Source organism: Leptonychotes weddellii, chromosome 6 (genome assembly GCF_054177405.1).
Source record: "Leptonychotes weddellii isolate Sample4059 chromosome 6, ASM5417740v2, whole genome shotgun sequence".
NCBI classification, from domain to species: Eukaryota; Metazoa; Chordata; class Mammalia; order Carnivora; family Phocidae; genus Leptonychotes; species Leptonychotes weddellii.
In genome coordinates, this window is record NC_138374.1 from 72559927 (window position 1) to 72581563 (window position 21637).

The 21637-nt window shown below is 38.2% G+C and overlaps 1 protein-coding gene across 2 annotated transcripts in view; it reads left to right on the plus strand.

Moving 5' to 3' along the window:
• The window catches only part of LOC102740208 (protein kinase cGMP-dependent 1), a 914142-nt gene that overhangs the window by 845891 nt on the left and 46614 nt on the right, over positions 1–21637 (plus strand). The window contains exon 7 of one of the 2 annotated variants that reach the window (XM_081824401.1): positions 1634–1728. In XM_081824401.1, coding sequence (XP_081680527.1) covers positions 1634–1728 — 95 coding nt within the window. Of the gene's footprint in view, positions 1–1633; positions 1733–21637 lie in introns of those variants that run through there. The other variant, XM_081824402.1, reaches the window with a different exon arrangement.

Below are 21637 nucleotides of genomic sequence, written 5' to 3' on the forward strand. Positions count from 1 at the left end.
GCACGTCCTACCTTCCAGAAAGTGGTTACTTTTCTGTTCAGAGAGTTGTTGCTATTCTTTTCTTTGATCTCCTGTTGAGTTCGTAGGTGTTGAGAATGGCTTGATCCCTATCCAGCTGAATTCCTGAGACCAGACGAAATCCAGGTCTCCTACTCATCCCATAGTAGCCTTTATTTTAAATAAGACCCTTACCCTGAAGTTTGAGAATCAGTGGGCTAGTGTATTTCTGCCCACATCTATAAAAGCCTCATCAGCATGCAAATGAGCATCTCTATGATATAGCTTGGTATAAGAAGGTTAAAAACTCCATCCCCATGGTTTGAAACACAGTGTGGAAAAGTAATCAAATGGATCAGTGGAGAGTAATAATTGGATTCCCTCCACCTTGCACATACATTCTTAATGCTTATAAAAATTCTGGTCTTTGTCATCCATTCTCTAAACTCAGAAACCTGAAGCATAGTATTTTTAAATGTGCTAAATTGTCTAGCATTGTCTTAAGAAATTACTTTTTTCTGCTTCATTACATTTTCCAGGTAGGTGAGTTCTTAACTATTTAACCATTCTAGAAGAAGCATAGCCAGTATTATGAATATTAGTAGAACTTGAAGGGGAAGTGAATTAACACAAAGGTACAACTTAGTGCATTTATGTCTTCATTCATGCAACAAAAACATGATTACTTTCCTTCCGTGGACCGTCACCCAAGTCAAAATTCCTTATGAGCCCAGATACCTTGTTTGGGTAATAAAGCTTTTCTGTTCCAACAAGTTACAGCTCTTTTAGGTGCTTATTATAAATTGTAGAGAGTGTCAAAGATAAACCCACCTCTTTGAAGAGCACACTTTTACGGTAAAGAAGGAAAAAGATATACATGCAATTCATAGATCTTTAAAAAATGAAATCCTTCTGAATGAAGCATGTGGACCTTAAGGACTGTCGTGGGTTAGACCTGTAAGAAGTCTTCATGAACATGTAAATGGCCTTTGAATGGAGGCTGGATTCTTAGGAAAAAGAGACAGGCGTTATCTTACAGGAATGGGGACATGCATGTGAGGTGCATAGAAAGATGCTTACTGCAGAAAAGAATGGAAACAATTTAAACATCCATCTATAAGGAGTTGGATGGATAAACATATAGAATGGAAGAATGCACGGAAGCATTCAAGTAGATGAACTAGATTTATATGTAAGAACATGGATAAGTAATAAAACGATGTTAAGAGAAAAAGTGTAAGTTACAGAACAATACATACTGTATTGGCTATTCGTGTATTGTAAAAATTCAAACATATAAACACATTAAAAAAGATTGGAGGAATGCTCACTTAATTCATTATAGTGCTTGCCTCATAGGAGGTCGGAATGAGGATTAAGTGAAATTCAAATTTCTGAGTAATTTATGACTACTTAAAAACAGCTTGATACAGCATAACAATATTGGAGGACATTTCTTGTGGTTTGCATGGAAATTTGTGATATTCTTCTTTGATCCTTTCAGTGATAATGTCCTCATGGTCTTCATGAAAATAAGTTTGAAAGAAGAAACAAAAAATGAAATTAACATTACCAGTTAGTGTTGATCTGATCAGTCAGTGTGTGCAGTGGATATAGACTTTGTTTCTCTTTGTAGGTAAATGTCACTCGGGAAGAGTCACCCAGTGAAGACCCGATCTTTCTTCGAACTTTAGGGAAAGGAGACTGGTTTGGAGAGAAAGCCTTGCAGGGGTGAGTAGATGACATGTTACACAGTTTTTGTTTGAGTGCTGCATAAATTCCCGTCTCATATACTGAGCTCCGAGCAAAACAGGCTCTTTATTTACTGTTGATCCTACTGTCGGACACAGACCTTTGATGACCATTTTTATTTATTTCCAGGGAGACTTGTCATGCATTTATATAGGCTTTAGGATTAATTGATGAACTTGTGTAGTATCATTTTTATATTAATGGGGAAATTTCTTGGCTCTGTGCTCCTTTTCTACACTCTCTATAAGGACTCTAAAAGAGAGGGGAAAGTCTCTGCTAAGCTTATTTTGTGCCACAATTTTTCTTCTAATCTTAGGAAGACGATTGGTTGAGAATTTGGAAATCCCTGAACTGACTATACCCACCGAAGGTGATGGATGGGCTTCATGTCTGGGTGGTGGTTGTCACTGTGGGTGGTAGAGATGGAGATCATGCACGTGCGGATCCCCGTGGATGGGCTCCAAAGGCTGGACCCAGAGACATGTGCTGTAAAATGTCCCTGAATTCTACTTGTAAAGTAAGTCCTCGAGAAGCAAGCACTGGGATGTCTTCCCACATACTATGGAAGAGGCACCCAGTTGACTTTGAACTGCATATATTGCAGAACACATGACAAATATGATAGCTCTATTTGGGTATTTGCCTCTTGTTTTCCAGTAAGCAACACATCTCAGTTATCACGTATAGATTGATGAGACTTCAAAACTCAGTGCCGTGTGTGTATATACATCTACTTGAATCAGAAATAACCAATATACATTTATATGTGTGTCAAAATCCAGGTGCCGGAGGGTCTGCTAGAGAGGAATAGCAATAGGATATAATTTATGCCTAAAATATTTGGAAGTCAGTTTTGTTTCCATTACGCTTTCATTTAAAAATTACGTTATAAGCATTTTGTTTGAAATTACTATGCAGAAATCATTTAGGGAGTTTTAATTTTTAAGCCACAATCAGCAGGGTTTTTTTTTCTTTCTTACCCTTTCACAGCTACAGAAATGAAACAGAGATCCTGATAAGTCATCTTACGTACACTACATTACCTTATGAACATTCAGAGCTAAAAGTATTTCAGTTTCTTCTTTTCTTCTGCTTAGTTCATTTGATCCTTATCTGATGAGCATGTACTTGCCATTAGATTTTTTCTATGGCAATGTTGGAAGAAATACCGTGTTCACTGTACATTCACAAAAGAATAAAAATAAACATTATCTTTTTAGTATAAAGCACACAGACCTATCATTTGTACTTGAATATTTCTTTCCCTTGATTATACATAGAGGATTCTAGAGAATGATGCCTCCTGATTCCATTGGTCCAAGATTAACTGCCTGTGTAAAAAAATGTCATTTCCAACAAAGCCAAAGAAACAGAAATATTTTCAGTCATTTCTGATTGAGATCACAAGTGGAACGCCAGAAAATAAAACATGATTGAAAATGGACAGATTTTCTTTTGTAGCTTATTGCTGCTGAATTTGGGTACCTATTAAAGAAAGCTTTTATGGTGAAAACCCCTTTCTAGAATGTGTCTAGAAGTTCTTAAGAAGTGACCGTGAGTATATAGTTCATGGAAAAGTTACCAGCTTTTCTCTGGTATCAGAATATAATGGTGTTCCATCTAGACTGAATTCATTCTGGCATATGGCTATTCCCGTGAACTGTCTGGTGCCCCAACTCTCTCTTGTACGTGTTTGGTCCTCTGGTCTGGCTGGCTCCTCACTCCACCCCCCTGCCCCCGCCTTCCCACTCCCCCGCGTTCCCTGGGGCCCCATCCTTCCCCCAGCAGTGTCTTTCTTTCTTGTGCCCTCTGCCCTTATATTCTCGCTGCTCCACCTGGCTTTACCAGCCTACTCTAAGTGCCCTCTGAAATGTCACCGGGGATTTGCAACTTGCACCAGAGACTGCCCTTCCTTTTCTGTCTTCTTCTTCTCAGCCAGTTTTACCCTGCTGACCACCCCTTCCTTCCTTCCTTCCTTCTTTATGTGAGAGGGAGAGAGAGCACACAAGCAGGGGGTAGGGGCAGAGGGAGAAGCTGACTCCCTACTGAGCAGGGAGCCCCACTCAGGGCTCAGTCCCAGCACTCTGGGATCATGACCAGAGCCGAAGGCAGGCGCTTAACTGACTGAGCCACCCAGGCACCCCCACCCTCTCTTTCTTCAAATTCCCCTTCCTTTGGGTCCCTTGCAACTGTTAGCACTTCTTAGAATTTCTCATTCAATTTCCTAAAATTCATCACTGTTTTGTCCTCAGATCTCTCTATTACAAACATTTTGATAGACCTCGAGATCCATGGTTGCCTGTCACCTTGATGAGAAGTCCAAATACTTATATTCTTATAGGAGCTCAGTATCTAGCACTTTTCAGATACTCAGCATGTAATCGTTGAATGAATGAATGAATGAGTGAATGAATGAATGAATGAACGAATGAACAAACAAATGAACCTCTCTAATGTAGCCCAATCAAGCATTCCCTTCTTGCTTGGATCTTGTCTCTCTGCTTGGATCTGTTTGGCAGTAGGTAAGGGGTTATGAACTTGCTTGTCTACAGGGGGCAGGCTGGTAATGTAAATAAATAAGGTAAGGTGGCAAACTAGAAACCCTTCCGTGAAGAGGACAGCAATTCCTGAGCTCCAGCACTTTGCTAGGCACTTTGTTTTTTTTTTAGCAGAAAAAAAACTTCGGTTTTGAAAAAAAATATGAAATGTGATTTTTAACTTGATTTTTGAAAAAAGCTCTGCAAGCAAAAAAAAAAAAAAAAAAAAAAAAACAACCCAACAAACATTTCTGCAAATGATTTGAGCTGTGAGGTGCCATTTTGTGATTTCTATCAGATATGTCTCCTTAAAACCCTGTATCTAGAATCAAATGAAGGAAGCTTATTAGGTTAACCCTTCTTGGTTATTTCCTTGTTTTGATTTTTTTTTAAATGTTCTGATGTCCTATGTATGTGACCTGTTTTTCACTCGGAGTATCTATGTTTTTTGTTTTTTTTTTTTATCTTTGAGTTTCAATGTTTGACACAAGAAATTCTAACTTTTCACATATCAGATTGATTTGCTTTGCTTATTTCCCTCTAAAAACCTTAAAAACAGATGTTACTTTGAGATAGAAAGTCCTCTGGGCACTGTGTGTATTCTTTTGGGTAATATCTTTGCTTCTTTGCAAATCATGTAATTTTTATCCTTGGAAGACAGATTACATAGAGTTCTCTGTGCGTACATAACACAGCATTTCAGATTGTTGTTGTCTCACGCATAAAATTTACATGTACTGGGAACTGTTGCTTTATTTTCCTGAGGATGTTCATCATACCACTAAAATATTGATAAATTGGTTAATTTTGACATGAATCCTTGACCATACTTTTTAAATTTCAGAGTGCTTAATACAAGAATTGGTGAAGCACACAGTAGATGGTTGAATGACAGAGCTGGAATGTGAGCTCAATACTCTGACTTCAGAACTCTACTCTAGAATTCTGCCTCTAGAAGGAACAATCTCCATTTCCTTGTTCTATGCAGACAGTAGAGTCCTAGATCTAGCCATCTTGTAATCTATATTATTACCATCCATTAACTAGTAGCATCTCTTTAGCAGAGAAATTGAGGTCACGGATTGCTTTCACTATGGTTGATGTGAAGCAGATTATTCAGTATTCCTTGGCTCAAGCACTACTTTTTTCCGCCCCCCGTGGTAATGGTTTTTCCACACCAAAGAGGGGGCAAAATGTTGTACTGTTTACAGAAGGACTCTTTCCTTATGTACAGGAAAATTAAAGTTGTCTTTAAGAGAAATTATTGCAGGGATAGTCCTGTAATTCATGAGTCAGTCTATCACACGCTTACTATGGCTTCAAACTCTCTCCACCTGACCTGAAACCACGCAGAGTCCACATGGGCATCAGATGGTGTCAAGTTCTAAGCCACACCCATGCTGTGCATCTATAGTAAGAGGGAAAAACCTAAGAATAAGCACAACCTGACCGAGATGGGGCTGAGCTCCCACTTGGCCCTGTCCCCTTCCCCTGACATTTGAGTCTCCAGCACAGCCTGTGGTGAAGAGTTCCAGCCCAGAAGTCAGACTGCCTGGGTTGGGAACCACTTAGTCATCTACAAACTATGAGACCCTGAAAGGTTCTCCTTTAATCAGAAACGGTGGTGATGATTGTACCTAACTTTCTTTTTTTTGTTTGTTTAGTTTTTGAGAGGAATAATCAAGGGGATTGTTATAAAGCATTTGAGTGTCTAGAATTTAAATTATGCTCAAAAAAAGTTAGCTGGTATCATCAGCACCACAGCCATCTTGTTTTCACTCTCATTATCAGTAGCATTGGCAACATCACCATCATCATTCCCAAGAATGTTCTGCTATTTCTTGACCAAACTTTGGAACACTTGATATAATTGACATAGCTTTAGATGTGGAGTCAACCACCCACTGATGATATCACTTGGAGCAAGCCAGTACCTCTCTGGGTCTCTGGTTCTGAATTTGGAAACCAAGACAGTTGAACTAGATGATCTCTAACTTTCCTTAGGTCACAGCCTCTGCTTCTCTTGGGATTTGGCCTCTTTACAGCTGGAACAGAGCCCTGGATGCCAAATGCAGCCCTGCGCCACCCTGTTAAATGGTGGCCTTTAATAGAAGGCCCTTCCTTCCAGGAATTATCCTAGCTCTTCTTGCCTATTTTCCAACACCTATGCCACTTGCCATGCTCTGTCCTTGTTGATGGGAAAAAAAAAATAAGCCAAGGCTTTATTTCCTCAAGGACCGTGATCTTGGGAAGGTGAATTAACATTTCTGAACCTGCTTTTCTCCCCCCTCCCTTTTTTAAATTAATAAAATGATAGTACATAAAAGGATATAATACTGGATATAGCATTTTAATACTTTGTCATATTTGAATCTGATAATTCATGTATTTTTCTGAGAATAAAACATTACAGATACAATTCAAGCCTCTTTGGTCTCCTCTCCATTCTTTCCCTCCTTCCCACCATCACTTCCTGAGGATGGCCATGTGCACCCCCCCTGCTCATGTGTCTATAATTTATTATGTATATATTGTATTCCTAAATGCCCATAAGCTAGTTTTGTCTAAAATTTTGTACATCTGAAATCTCCATTTCACATTGGGTCAATACGTCCTTTCTCTTTCTTCTGTCATGTGAATTGCATTTGTACCATCTCTTAGAAGTTTTACCTTTTTCTATTCTTTTAATGATTAATCTTTAGGATTGTAATATGTATAGCCAACATGTAATGGTAACCACTGGCTCTGTTCTTCTCTTGAATAACAAAAGGATCTTCGTGTGTTTCAATCACTCCTACCAACTTCCCTCTAGTTTTCTAGTCTCTGATTCCACCTGGTTGGTAAATCCCCTGGTATTATTACTATAAAGACTGCATTTTTTCAGACACTACTGATGTAGGTTTTCAACTTGTTTATTGCTTTGCCCATGATTTCTTCTTATACACAGCTCATTCCTTTTGGGTTTATTCTTCAGCAATTGTTCATAGATGATCTGTTTATACGATCTGCTTTTGCCTATACGTGCATTGAGCTGTGTATGGAGATCTAGGTTGAAATTTAATTTTCCTCAAAATTTTAAATACGATTCTATTGTCTTCTGGCATTCATAGTCTGCAGTGAGTCAAATCATTCTTCCTTTAAAGGTCCTGTGTCTTTTTCTTTGGCACCTGTCCCTTTGTCTTTGATGCTCTGCATCTTTCCTATAATCTGTCTAGGCGCAGATATATTTTATTTTCCCTTCATATCCCGCTGTATCTTCTTTCCTTCTGAGAATATAGTTTTCCTCAATTCTAGAAAATTCTGAGCATTACCCACCTGTATTTCTTTTCACCTCACTTTCTCTAATCTCTCATTTGGTGGCTCCTGATATTCTAGATTTCAGCTCCTCATTCTACCAGCCTTCCTTCTCTTCTCATGTCTATGTGTTCTTGCTCTGTATCATCCTGTGCTACGTTTGCGATGGAATCTTGGCAGTTCTCTTCTTTCACCTGCATCTGGTCTTAAATTCAACCCATCATCTGAGTTGCTGCCCATGATTCTTTTCTAAATGCAACTATTAGCATTTCTACTTGGCACGCTACAGTGGTTAGTGAACTCTGAAATGAGGCCTCCTGGGTTCGAATCCCAGCCCCACCGTTTACAAGGTGTTACCCTGTTTTCCTTCACCTCTCTGTGCTTCAGATTCATGGTTTGTGAATGGGAATAACTGTACCTGGCTACATACAGTTGGTGATTAATAAGCCAAGTGATGTATGTATGTTTATTATAATGAAAACTAGCAAATACTAACAGATCAATACAAAATGTTAGCTGTTACTGTTTTCATGTCTGTTTTATATTATTTCCTTTCTTTGCTTTATTTCTATTATTTTTAAAATGACAAATTATTTGAACTTTTCTGTTACTTTAATTCTAACATATGTTGTATCTGTGAACTCTTCCTCCTTATGGTGTGGTTTATTATAGCTTGTGGAGGTTTTTTGTTTGTTGGTTTGTTTTCAGTGCAGTTGGTGGATGGACAGACTCCTTCCGGCCAGGAAGATCTCTTTGTAGCTATTTCACATGTTTCATATTTGCCTTTGCGAGGATGGATTTCACCTTGATTACCCTGTACCATGAAGTTCAGAGAGAAAGAGTTCAGATCTCTAAGTTGTAAGGCTTGGGTTCCTGTTTCTCTTGGGGAGAACCTCCTGAACACTTACCTGGACCAACAGAGAGAGAGAGATCTTTTTTTCTTTACTTTTCTTGCTCCTTCCTCCCTTATTTAATTTTTTTTTTTTTTTTTTTAGATTTTATTTATTTATTTGACAGAGAGAGAGATAGCAAGAGCAGGAACACAAACAGGGGGAGTGGGAGAGGGAGAAGCAGGCTTCCTGCTGAGCAGGGAGCCTGATGTGGGGCTCGATCCCAGGACTCTGGGATCATGACCTGAGCCAAAGGCAGACGCTTAATCTCCCTTATTTAATTTTAATTCCAGTATAGTTAACATAATTATGTTAGTTTCAGGTGTACAATATGGTGATTCAGCATTACTCAGTGCTCATCATGGTAACTGTGCTCTTAATCCCCCTCACCTGTTTCACTCATACCCCCCACCCCCGCACCCCCTGTCACCTCTGCTCTAGTAATCGTTTGGTTTGTTCTCTATAGTTAAGAGTCTGTTTCTTGGTTTGCCTCTTTTTTTCCTTGTTCATTTGTTTTGTTTCTTAAATTCCACAAATGAGTGAAATTAGATGGTATTTCTTTCTCCTACTGATGTATTTTGCTTGCATTATACCCTCGAGATCCATCCACATTGTTGCAAAAGGCAAGATTTCATTCTTTTTTATGGCTGAATAATATTCCATTATAATAAACACATACACACACACACACACACACACACATACCGCATCTTTATCCATTCATCTATCATTAGAGACTGGGGTTGCTGCTGTATTTCACTATTTTAAGCAATGCTGCAGTAAACATATGGGCACATAATATCTTTTTGAGTTAGTGTTTTCAATTTATTTGGGTAAATACCCGGTAGTGGAATTACTGGATCATGTGGTATTTCTGTTATTAATTTTTTGAAGCACCTCTGTACTGTTTTCCACAATAGCTGTACCAGTTTGCATTCCCAACAAAGGTTCCTTTTTCTCTGTATCCTCACCAACACTTGTTGTTTCTTGTGTTGTTGATTTTAGCCATTCTGACAGGTGTGAGGTGATAACTCACTGTGGTTTTGATTCGCATTTCCCTGCTGATGACTGATGTTGAGCATCTTTTCATGTGTCTTTTGGGCATCTGGATGTCTTCTTTGGAGAAATGTCTGTTGTCTTTGGCCCAGTTTTAATTGGATTATTTGTTTTTTGTTGAGTTGTATAAGTTCCTTGTATGTTTCAGATACTAACCCTTTGTCAGATATGTCATTTGAAAATACCTTCTCCCACTTAGGAGGTTGTCTTTTAGTTTTATTGATTGTTTCCTTTGCTGTGCAGAAGCTTTTTATTTTGATGTAGTCCCCAGCTTTTGTTTTCCTTGCCCAAGGGGAGATAGGCAGAAAAATGTTGCTACAGCCGATGTCAGAGAATTTACTGCCTGTGCTCTCTTCTAGGATTTTTGTGGTTTCAGGTCTCACATTTAGGTCTTTGATCCATTTCAAGTTTATTTTTGTGCATGGTGTAAGAAAGTGGTCCAGTTCATGGTTTTGGGTGTTTCTGTCCAGTTTTCCCAATATCATTTATTGAAGAGACAACTCTTTTTCCATTGCATATTCTTGCCTTCTATGTCAAAGATTACTTGACCATATAATTGTAGGTTTATTTCTGGGCTCTCTGTTCTGTTCTATTGATCTATGTATCTATTTTGTGCCAGTACCATATTGTTTTGATCACTACAGCTTTGTAGTGTAACTTGAAATCTGGGATTGTGTTACCTCTAGCTTTGTTTTTCTTTTCAACATTGCTTTGGCTATTCAGGGTCTTTTGTGGTTTCATACATATTTTAGGATTATATTTTCTAGTTCTGTGGAAAATGCTGTTGGTATTTTGATAGGGATTGCATTAAATCTATAGATTGCTTTGGGTAGTATGGTCATTTTAACAATATTGGTTCTTCCAATCCATGAGCATAAAATACCTTTCCATTTGTTTGTGTCATCTTCAGTTTCTTTCATCAGTGTTTTATAGTTTCCAGAGTACAGGTCTTTCACCTCCTTAGTTGTTTATTCCTAGGTATTTTATTCTTTTTGGTACAATTGCAAATGGGACTGTTTTCTTAATTTCTCTTTCTGCTACTTCATTATTAGCCTGTAGAAATGCAATGGATTTCTCTATATTGATTTTGTATCCTACAACCTTAGTAAATTCATTTATCAATTCTAGTAGTTTTTTGGAAGAGTCTTCAGAGTTTTCTTTTTTTTTTTTTTAAAGTCATGGAAGACTTTATTTTTTTTTTTTTTAAGATTTTATCTATTTACTTGACAGAGAGATAGACAGAAGAGCACAAGCAGAGGGAGTGGCAGAGGGAGAGGGAGAAGCAGGCTCCGCACCGAGCAGGGAACCCGATGCGGGACTCGATCCCAGGACCCTGAGATCATGACCCGAGCCGAAGGCAGACGCTTAACCATCTGAGCCACCCAGGCGCCCGAGTCTTCAGAGTTTTCTATGTAGAATATTATGTCATCTATAAACAGTGAAAGCTTTACTTCTTCCTTACCAGTTTAGATGTCTTTTATTTCTTGTTTGATTGCTGTGGGTAGGACTTCTAGTACTATGTTGATTAAAAGTGGTGAGAGTGGTCATCCTTGTCTTGGTCCTGATCTTAAGGGAAAAGCTCTCAGTTTTTCACCATTGAGTATGATGTTAGCTGTGGGATTTTCATATATGAATTTTATTATGTCGAGATATGTTCCCTCTAAACTAACTTTGTTGAGAGTTTTTATAGATACTGTACTTTGTCAAAAGACAATGGATACTGTACTTTGTCAAACACTTCATCTGCACCTATTGAAATGATCATATGGTTTTTATTCTCTCTCTTGTTGATTAATTTGCAAATATCGAACCAACCTTGCATTCCAGGAATAAATCCCACTTGATCATGGTGAATGATTTTTTTTAACATATTGTTGGATTTAATTTGCTAATACTTTGTTGAGAACTTTTGCATGTATGTTTCTCAGAGAGAGTGGCCTGTAGTTCTTTTTGTGGTGTCTTTATCTGGTTTTGGTATCAAGGTAATGCTGGCCTCATAGAATGAATTTGGAAGCTTTCCTTTCTCTTCTATTTTTTTTTGGAATAGTGTGAAAGGAACAGGTATTAACTCTTCTTTAAATGTTTGGTAGAATTCACCTGTGAAGACCTCTGGTCCTGGACTTCTTTTTGCTGGGAGTTTATTACTGATTCAGTTTCATTGCTAGTAATTGGTCTGTTCAAATTTTCTAGTTCTTCCTGATTCACTTTTGGTAGGTTACATATTTCTAGGAATTTATGCATTTTTCCAGGTTGTCCAATTGGTTGGCATATAATTTTTCATGATATTCTCTTATAATCCTTTGTATTTCTGTGGTATCTATTGTTATTTCTCTTCTTTCAGTTCTGATTTTATTTATTTAAATTTTCTCTGTCTCTCTCTCTTTTTTTTTTTTTTTTTAATAAATCTGGCTAGATGTTTATCAGTTTTGTTGCTCATTTCAAAGAACCAGTTCTTGGTTTCAGTGATCTGCTCTATCATTTTTTGTTTTGTTTTTAGTTTCTATTTAATTTATTTATACTCCAATCATTATTATTTGCCTTCCTCCCACAGGTTTTAGGTTTTTGTTTGTTCTTTTTTCAGCTTCTTTAAGTGTAAGGTTACATTCTTTATTTGAGATCTTTCTTGCTTCTTGAGGTAGGCCTGTATTACTATAAATTTCCCTCTTAGAACAGCTTTTGCTGCCTCCCAAAGATTTTCGACTATTGTGTTTTCATTTTCATTTCTCTGCATATAATTTTTTTTGTTGATCCATTCATTGTTTAGTAGCATGTTATTTAGCCTTCATGTATTTATGTTCTTTCCAGGCATTTTCTTGTTTAATGCCATTGTGGTCAGAAAAAATGAGTGGTATGACTTTAATCTGTTTGAATTTAAGCCTTGATTCATGTTCTAACATGGGATCTATTCTGGAGAAAGTTCCATGTGTGCTTGAATAGCATGTGTATTCCACTGTTTTAGGAGGGAATGTTCTGAATATATCTATTAGATCCATATGTTCTAGTGTGTCATTCAAAGCCACTGTTTTCTTGTTGATTTTCTGTGTCAGTGATCTGTCCATTAATGTAAGTGGGGTATTAAAGTCTCCTACCATTATTGTATTACTATTGATTACTTCCTTTATGTTTGTTAGTAGCTACTTTATGTATTTGGGTGTTCCTCTGTTGGGTACATAAATACTTAAAATTGTTATATTTTCTTATTGGATTGTTCCCTTTATGATTATGTAGTATCCTTCTTTGTCTCTTTTTATAGTCTTTGTCTTAAAGTCCATTTTGTCCAATACAAGTATAGCTATCTTGGCTTTCTTTTCACTGCCATTTGCATGATAAATGCTTTTCCATTCCTTCACTTTCAATCTGCATGTGTCTTAGGTCTGAAATGTCTCCAGAGAAAGTTATTTATAAAGCTTGTGTCTCGTGTGTAAAAATACTCTTGAACTCTGGCCTTAGGAAGGGCTCAGTCCCATTCACCATCTTGATTGGACCATAGCCAGTCTCCTTCACCCATCCCCTTGGGCTCTCCTGTCCAGCTCCAGCTCATTTCTCTAAACTTAGGACCCTCCTATTTGTAGCACCTGAGACTTTTAGGGGTTTTATTTTGTTTCTTTTTGTGTTTTAGTGAGGATTATAATTAATTAGCTCTTAAGCGAAGATTATTCTTGTGAGAATTACATTGGATAATCTATGTAAGATGTAACAGTATCTAGGAGGATTTTTCCCTGTTGTCCTGGATTCATGGCTCAGGTCCAGAGTTAAAAAGCTAAAGGGCCGGCTTCTTTTGCAGAACTGACTGGAAAAGCCAGAATTCCTTTAAGGTATCACTACTCCATCCACAAGATGGCCTGTTTGGGAGAGCCATGTTTATCAAAAGAAGTTGTTCCCTCTGTTTTATGGTCTTAACTTCCTTTCTTGTTGAGGATTTACAGGCAAATAGGCGATTAAAATAGAGTATGCTAAGTGGGGCGCCTGGGTGGCTCAGTCGGTTGAGCATCTGCCTTCGGCTCAGGTCATGATCCCAGGGTCCTGGGATCAAGCCCCGCATCAGGCTCCCTGTTCCGTGGGAAGCCTGCTTCTCCCTCTCCCACTCCCCCTGCTTGTGTTCCCTCTCTCGCTGTGTCTCTCTCTGTCAAATAAATAAATAAAATCTTAAAAAAAAAAATAGAGTATGCTAAGTGATACTATGGCTGAAGCCCAAAGTCTCATAGCAACATTATCATATCTATATCTCCATCCTAAAACTTTTTTCTGAGTTCCAGACCCAGTTTCCTATAGGGCATGCCCACTTACATATCACTCAGGTACCTCAAATGGTGCTTGAACAAAATGAAATTCACTCTCTCTCTCCTCCCAGGCAAATCTATTCCAAGTGCTCCTTATTGTAGTAAGTGCTTTTCACACCAGAAATTTGGACATTATCTCTGACTCCTTCCTCCCCGGACATCCCCATACCACTAAGAACTAATTCTGTTGACTGTACCTTCTAAGTAGCGATCAACATTACCAATGTCTTGTTGTTGTCACTGCCACTGTTCTGATTAGTGCCACCATGATGTGGTGTCACCCGGACTATTTTTCTTCCTCCCAATTGGTCACCCTGTGTCCAGTCTTGTTCACTTTGCATCTCCTCCACCCAATATGGTTATGATAATTTCTCAATATTAGTTTCTACAGTGGCTGTAATAAATGACTACATATTAAGTGTCTTAAAACAACAGAACTTTATTCTGTAATAATTCTGGAGGCTCAAAGGCCAAAATAAAGATGGCCATGTTTTCTCTGAATGTCCTAGGGAAGAATCTGTTCCATGCCTCTTTCCTGGCTTCTGGTGGTTGCCAGTAGTCTTTAACAACTTTGGTTTATAGTTTCATCATTTCAATTTTTGGTTCTGTCTGCACATGCTGTGTCTCCTCTTTGTGTATCTTTGTTTCAAAATCTTTTTCTTTTTATAAAGACATGAGTCATTGAATTTAGGGCCTACCCTAATACAGTATGGTAGCATCTTGATTATATCTACAAAGACCTTATTTCAAAATAAGGCCATATTCATAGGTTCTGGGGCTTAGGACTTTAACACAGCTTTTGGGGGAAGAGAGTTCAACCCACAACAGTCTCTAAAACAAAAGGGGTCATGTCCCTTTCCTTCTGGAGGGCTCCCGGTGATGCCCCCTGCTGAGAAGTCTCTTATATATTACCCTGCAGTCTCATCCCTCACATGCCTCCTTCATGATCTGTGCTCTTGTCATACTGAGATCTCCAATGGCACCATCATCCCTATGATGTACTTTGGTTTTAGGCATTTGCCGTTGAATGATCTTTGATGATTACAGTCCTTCCTGGCATGGATGAATAACTGAAATTACAACAAGCCCCACCTGGGATGTTAGAACCTGGCAGCCGACACAGCACATAACCCAAGTGTGCAGGCATATAAAAGCTGTCGGTTCCTCTGACGTCACTGATTACTCACAATAGGGACACATTTTCTTATATCTTGACATAAACATGCCTGGGATACAATAATTCACTGGGTTTTGATGTCAAGGAACCCAACAGGGGATTTAAGGGAATCGTATCTTGGTTTGGAAGAAATGAAACTGCATACAGAATATAATTATACATACACACACACATCCCCCCCACACACATACATATGCACAACCCTCTCCAACACACGCATCCTAAATTATAGATATCAGTATGGGAATACCTCTGGCCTAGCCTCTACAGACAATAATGAAGATAATTTAATCAATAGAATGTAAACACATGGTCTCTGGACTTCTCTGAAAAACACATTCTCCTGGAATATAAAGTTGGTTAAACAAAATTGGTTTTTTTGTTTTTTTAAATTTATTTGATAATCTTATTAATGCTTTAGTGTGTACTATAGACTCAGATATATTGTTAGTAGTTGATTTAATTTCATATAATTTTCAGTAATTGATCAGTAACCTAAGATATGTTAGGTTTAAGTAAATTGGGAAATTGGTTATTTAGAAAAATTCTTCGAATACAAGAGAATTTATAAAAGAGGATGTCTATTCTAGAGAAAAGCTTTATGCCTGCATATATGAATGATTGTTTATATAAAAGGGATCAGATTTTTTCTACTTGGTTGGGGAAACATCAGGGTATCTTAGTACTTTTCCATAAAATAGTTTCTTCATTCCTACTGCCTTAAATATAAGATCATTTGCAGTGGTGGAAATTGAGCTACTTACAAAACAATTCAGTCCCTCATTGTTATTCTCCAACATGTCATTCAGACAAATAATTTCCTTTAGGTGCCACAAGATAAGAAAATATAATGTAAATTTGAAAATCTCTTCAAAAACAGATACAAAAATGTTTCATTTGAAGTTAATCTTCTTGTTAATGAACTTGGCTAGTGTTTCGTGTCTGTCATTTTTATTCCATCCAAGTCTAAATGATTGCTTCTTATTTTCCTCCATACAGTGTAGAAGAAAAATGACTTGTTATAAATCATACTTTGAACAGGCAACAAAGATTTTAATTGGTTAGACTCGTTATTATATATACTAATCACTTGTGATATCTGACAAAAAGTGTTTTAAAGCACTCTGAATATTCTTACCAAAAATTATCTTTGAATGTAATATTTACTCATGTATTCTGATTAAGACTGTGCCCATATGAAATGAGCATTTCTAGCTAAGTTTGGCCTCACGTTGTTCTCATGCCTCGTTCATAGAGTGAAATATGAGGGAGGTATTTCAGAAAAAAATATGCTAATATGATCATTGTCTTACCCCATATTCCAAGCATTAGGGCAAGTACACTATTAGGATAGTTTGGCTTCAAGTTGCAGCACCTGAGTGACTTGGTTTGTTGAGCATCTGACTCTTGATCTCAGGATCGTGAGTTCAAGCCCCGTGTTGGACTCCACATGAATGAATGAATGAATGAAGGGCTTCAAATCTACCACCTCTTCCCAGGGCCATGTTCAAATATGTCAATGAGTAGTCTTATAGGTATCCATGGTTTAAATAAGCAACAAACAATAAAAAATTGAAAAAAAATACCATTTACAATTGCATCAAAAATATCAAGTACTTAGAGATAAATTTGATAAAAGGTGTGTAATACCTGTACACTGAAAACTACAACACCTTTCCAAGAGAAATGTTGAGATATGCTATCTTCATGAGACTCGGTATTAGTCTCCCAGATTGATCTATACATCCAGTGCAATCCCAGTCAAAATCCCAGCAGGGTGTTTTGTAGAAATTGACAAGCTAATATTAAAATTCATGTGGAAATTGGAAGGACCTCAAATAGCCAAAAGAACTTAGAAAAGGACAACGCATTTGGAGGAACAACCCTACCAGCCTTCAAAACTTATTTTAAAGTCTCAGTAACTAAGGCAGTGTGGTACTGATGTCAAGATAGACAAACAGATCTATGGAACAGAATAACAAGTTGCAAAATTAACCATCCATATATTGCTGTCCTAGCAGGGGCCGCCATAACAAAATATCACAGAGTCGATGGCTTCAGCAACAGAAATTTATTTTCTCACAGTTCTGGAGGCTGGACATTGGAGATCCAGGTGCCAACATGGTTAGGTTCTGGGGAGGACTTTTTTTCCTGGTCGCGGATGGCTGCCTTCTTGCTGTGTGCTCACATGGCATTTCCTTGGTTTGTGTCCTATGGAGAGAGAGTGCAAGCTCTCTGGTGGCTCTTCTTTTAAGGGCATGAATCCCATCATAAAGCCTCCACCTTTGTGACATCATCTAAATTGAAGTATCTCCCGAAGGTTCCATCTTCAAATACCTTAATATTGGGGATTAGGGCTTCAACATATGGGCTGGGGTAGGGATACACAACTGAGTCCATAGCATTGGACAGTTGGTTTGCAACAGCGGTTCAAAGGCAATTCAGCTAAGAAAGGTCAGCATTTTCTACAAATGGTGTTGAAACAATTGAATATCCATTAAGTAAAAAAAAAAAATCTCTATACCTTGTGCCATATACAGAAAATCAGTTAAAATGTATCCTAACCAAAGCCATAAAGTCTTTAAGAAAAAATATAGTAGATAAATTTTGTGAACTTGGTTAGGTAGTTTTGTTTCATACATCGTACCAAAACATCCACAAAAAAAAATGTTAAATTAGCTTTCATTATGATGAAGAATTTCTGTTTTTGAAAAACAACATTATTAGGAGCAAGTAAAGAAAATATTTTCTCTCCACAGACCGAGAGAAAATATTTGCAAGTTATAATCTGAAAAAGGACTTGATTTTACAATGTATAAAGAACTCTCACATCTCATAGTAGGAAAACAAAAATCCCAATTTTTAAATGGCAAGTGAGTTGAACAGACATTTCTGCAACGAAGAGAAAATGATCTTAAGCACATAAAAATTTGCTCATCACAATTTGTCGTAGGGAAATACAAATTAAAACCACAATGAAATAGCGTACACAACTTAGAATGCCCAACATTTAGAAGATGGACCATACCGAGCATTGAAGAGGATGTGGAGCGAGTTGAATTTCCATGTACTGTTTGGTGGGAAGGTAAAATGGTATGACCACTGTAGAAAAAGTTTGGCCATTTCTTAAAAAGGTAAATGTATTACCTGCCATGTACTCAGCCATTCCATTCCTAGATATTTGCATGAAAGGGTATGGAAAGACCAAGACTTTTACACGAATATGTATGACTGCTTTCTATGCAATAGCCCTAAACCTGAAACAACCTGTGTGTATCAGCATTTGAATGGATAAATAAATCAGGGGATAGCCATACAATGAAGTACTATTCAGCAATAAACAGAATGAAGTTTTTATTTACTCAGCAATATAGAGGAGTCTTCAAATAATTATAATGAGTAAAGTAAGCCAGATAGAAAAAGGAGTGGATACTATATTGTTCCATTTATATAAAATCTAGAAAATGCCAGCTAATCTCTGGTGACAGAAAACAGAGTAGGGCTACCTAGGGATGGGTCTGGCAGGAGGCAGAGATGGTAAAGGGCTGCTAGGAACCTTCAGGGATGATGGGTATGCTCGTGATCTTGAGTGCAGTGATTGAATCATGAGTGTCAGTAAATGTCAGAAGTTTTAAACTGTGCACTTGAAATGTGTGTAGTTTATTTGATGTCATTTATACCTCAATAAAACTCTTACAACATTTTCAAACTCACTCAACCATCTATAAAGCATTCTTGATATAATCAAGTGTCATCAAGACAACTACCAGCTCTCAGGTGGCCTGTTCCCCGCCCTTCTATGCTCAGAAGGCTCAGGGCTCCCTGTGCTCCCATTTTCAGAGCACCTGTTAAGGACCTTCTAGTTCTGTAACATGCTTTACGCTGTCACCAAAACCAGACTGTCTTAGAGTAATGGATTTAGAGGGCCATGGTTGCAACAAACACACAGACAGTAGTAGTGATGGTCCACAAGGTCGTGGAGTCCTGAGCAAGTCAGTAATCAATTACCCAAAGCGTGCAGACAAGGATAAGGCAAGAGGATCTTGGCTTTGGGAATTGGTTTTCAGGTGTGTGTCTAGTCAGGTTAGGCACTTTGATCATCAGCCTGGACGGCAGAGAACAGACAGATTTTACTCCCAAAGTGGCAGAATTACAGAAAGTGTGTCTTGTATTGGCTAAAGTCACCTGAACCAATGGTGATGTCCTATCCCATACATATGAGGAAATGTAAGATAAACTATTAACTTAAACATTTAAGCCGGCACACCTGTATGTTACTATAATCCATTATGCTACAAGATTTTAAATTTAGCATGTGTTGTAATACCGCCTCCCTCTTAAATTGAATTGTCTATTTCTCTTAGCAAAAATATATTGTTTACTCTTTTATTCTTTAAAGGTAAACCAGGCAGATTCCCTGCCCTCTGAGGCTTTGCCTTCAATACTCTTCTGTGCATTATTTTGTTAATTCTCTCAACAGTCGTTATTCACCCCATTGCACCTGTGAGCAAATTGGGGCTCAGTGAGGTAATTTGTGCAAGGTCAAACCGCAAACAAGCAGAGCAACTGGGATTCCAGCCCAGCTCCCTGTGGCCTTTCTGTGCCCCCACCCCCTCCCCACCACGTGCTGTAGTACCTGCCACAGAGACCAGACCCAGGGGCTGGACAGCATGGGGGTGCATTTCATGGCTGTCTCCCTTTCCTGCTCAAATCAGGTGTAAGAGGACATGGGAGAAAAGCATAGAGCTGCCCTTTCTTCCCCACCCCGTTTTCTCTTTGTTCTTACTCTCTTGAGAAATGATGCACTTACCCTCTGCCAATCTCCATGATTTAGATGACAGAGGCTCACTTGTCATAAAAACACTTGTGGTTTTATCTTGGCCTCAGTCCGTGTTTTCCATTGATAACTGAGCACCATTGTGAAGGTAATGAACTTGTCCATCACACCCCCTTTCCTTCAACTGCCCCTTTTCTAGAACTATCCCACAACTCAGGTCTGTGGGTATTGAGAGCTTATCCTGAGAGGTATAATGGCTGTCCCTCTGTTTTCTAGAATATTCCTGAGTGCCTGAGCTTAGGGGTGCCCTCGGCATCCATGGCTGACAGTTGCCTGCTACCCAGATGGCTGACTGCTTCTCTCACTGTCTACTCAACATCTTTGCTGCAAACCTGCTCCCCATATGGGGAAACATGTTGGTTTTAAAAGGAACATTTTCCACAAACATTCCATAAGAAGAATACAGGTTTTCTACCACCCCCATCCATATGCACTATTTCCCTTGGAAACATGGGCTTGCTGTCTTGGAAAAGTAGAATTTTTTTTTTTTTTTTTTTTACTTTAGGGCTTTTGAATTTGTGTTACCAAACAAAATGGTCAAGAATTGTAGAACATGTACCTGAAGTTAGCTTTTGCATTTATGCATTTTAAAATTAAGGATAAATTATTTTAAAAATATATGGGAGAAAAAAATTATATGCTTCTGGACAACCCCAGAAGAGTGAGGATTTGAGATCATGGGAAATAATGGGTTTTAGAACCATTGCTGCTGTAAACCTTGATATTTCATATCCGTTGTACCTTCGTACACCCACATTCCACACACTTCTATAAGATAGTCCAGGCTCTCCACGTTTCTATGTGCCCCTGATAAGCACTGAGGATATTAAGCCAGCAGTCACACACCTGGGACTACCCTTGACCCTATTTATTTTCATTAATTTCCATTTTTTAACTGGTAGTTTTATTCAAAAGAAGACTGGATAAATTATTCTATTACCAGCCACAACAAATTTCATTAATTTCCCATTTGCCAAAGCAGAGTAAGTCATTAAGAATTGGAATATAAATCTTAAAATTTCTCCTTCTAGCCATGTCTAAATATCCTGGAAAGAGCTGCTTAGCCAAATGCTTTTATTTAAAAGGGCAACGCTCTATGTGTTTGTGGAAAATGGGAAATAATTTTAAGTGATTGATGAGATAGTTCATATTTATAGTTTTATTATTCCTTTCAAGGTTCAGAGAATGAATCATGGATCTCTGGGTCTCCCTTAAGGAGAGTTGAATACACTTCCGGGCAAATACTGTGGGAGAGCAGTCCTGACTAGAATTTTTATTTCTTTCTCAAATGCATTATTTTTCCTTCACATGGGTTCCTCTGTTAAGAATACCTTTATTTCCTTAGTCATCTGGGTATTAAAGCTAAGCACAGCCTCTTTCCAACCCCCTTCTCTGTCCTAGCTCTCCTTCTGCGTATTCGGATGCCATATTTTATTGACTACTCTTCCATGATATTGCTTATATTCATTCCTTTCTGTTATTACTTCTCCCACTGTAATCTAGATCTTTTCTTTACCTGTAACTTATGCTGTTAGATTTGTCTTCTCGTTTATCATATCCTCCATACATCATAAACACCAGTTCCCTAGGCTCAAGCACGTAGGAACCTTGCTCTGATGCCATTTCTGGAAGCTTAGCTGGTCCCATTCTGGCCCTCTTCTCTTGTGCCCTTTCCAAAGGCAAAAGAGTCTTCAGGGTCAGGGTTATGTGCATCCCTTTCTATGTCCTTCAGGAACCTGAGACCCTTGGCTTCCTTGTCCTTCTGTGGCTTGGGAGGGCTCTTCCCTGAATCTTCCTAATACAAGTAAGTCACTCCA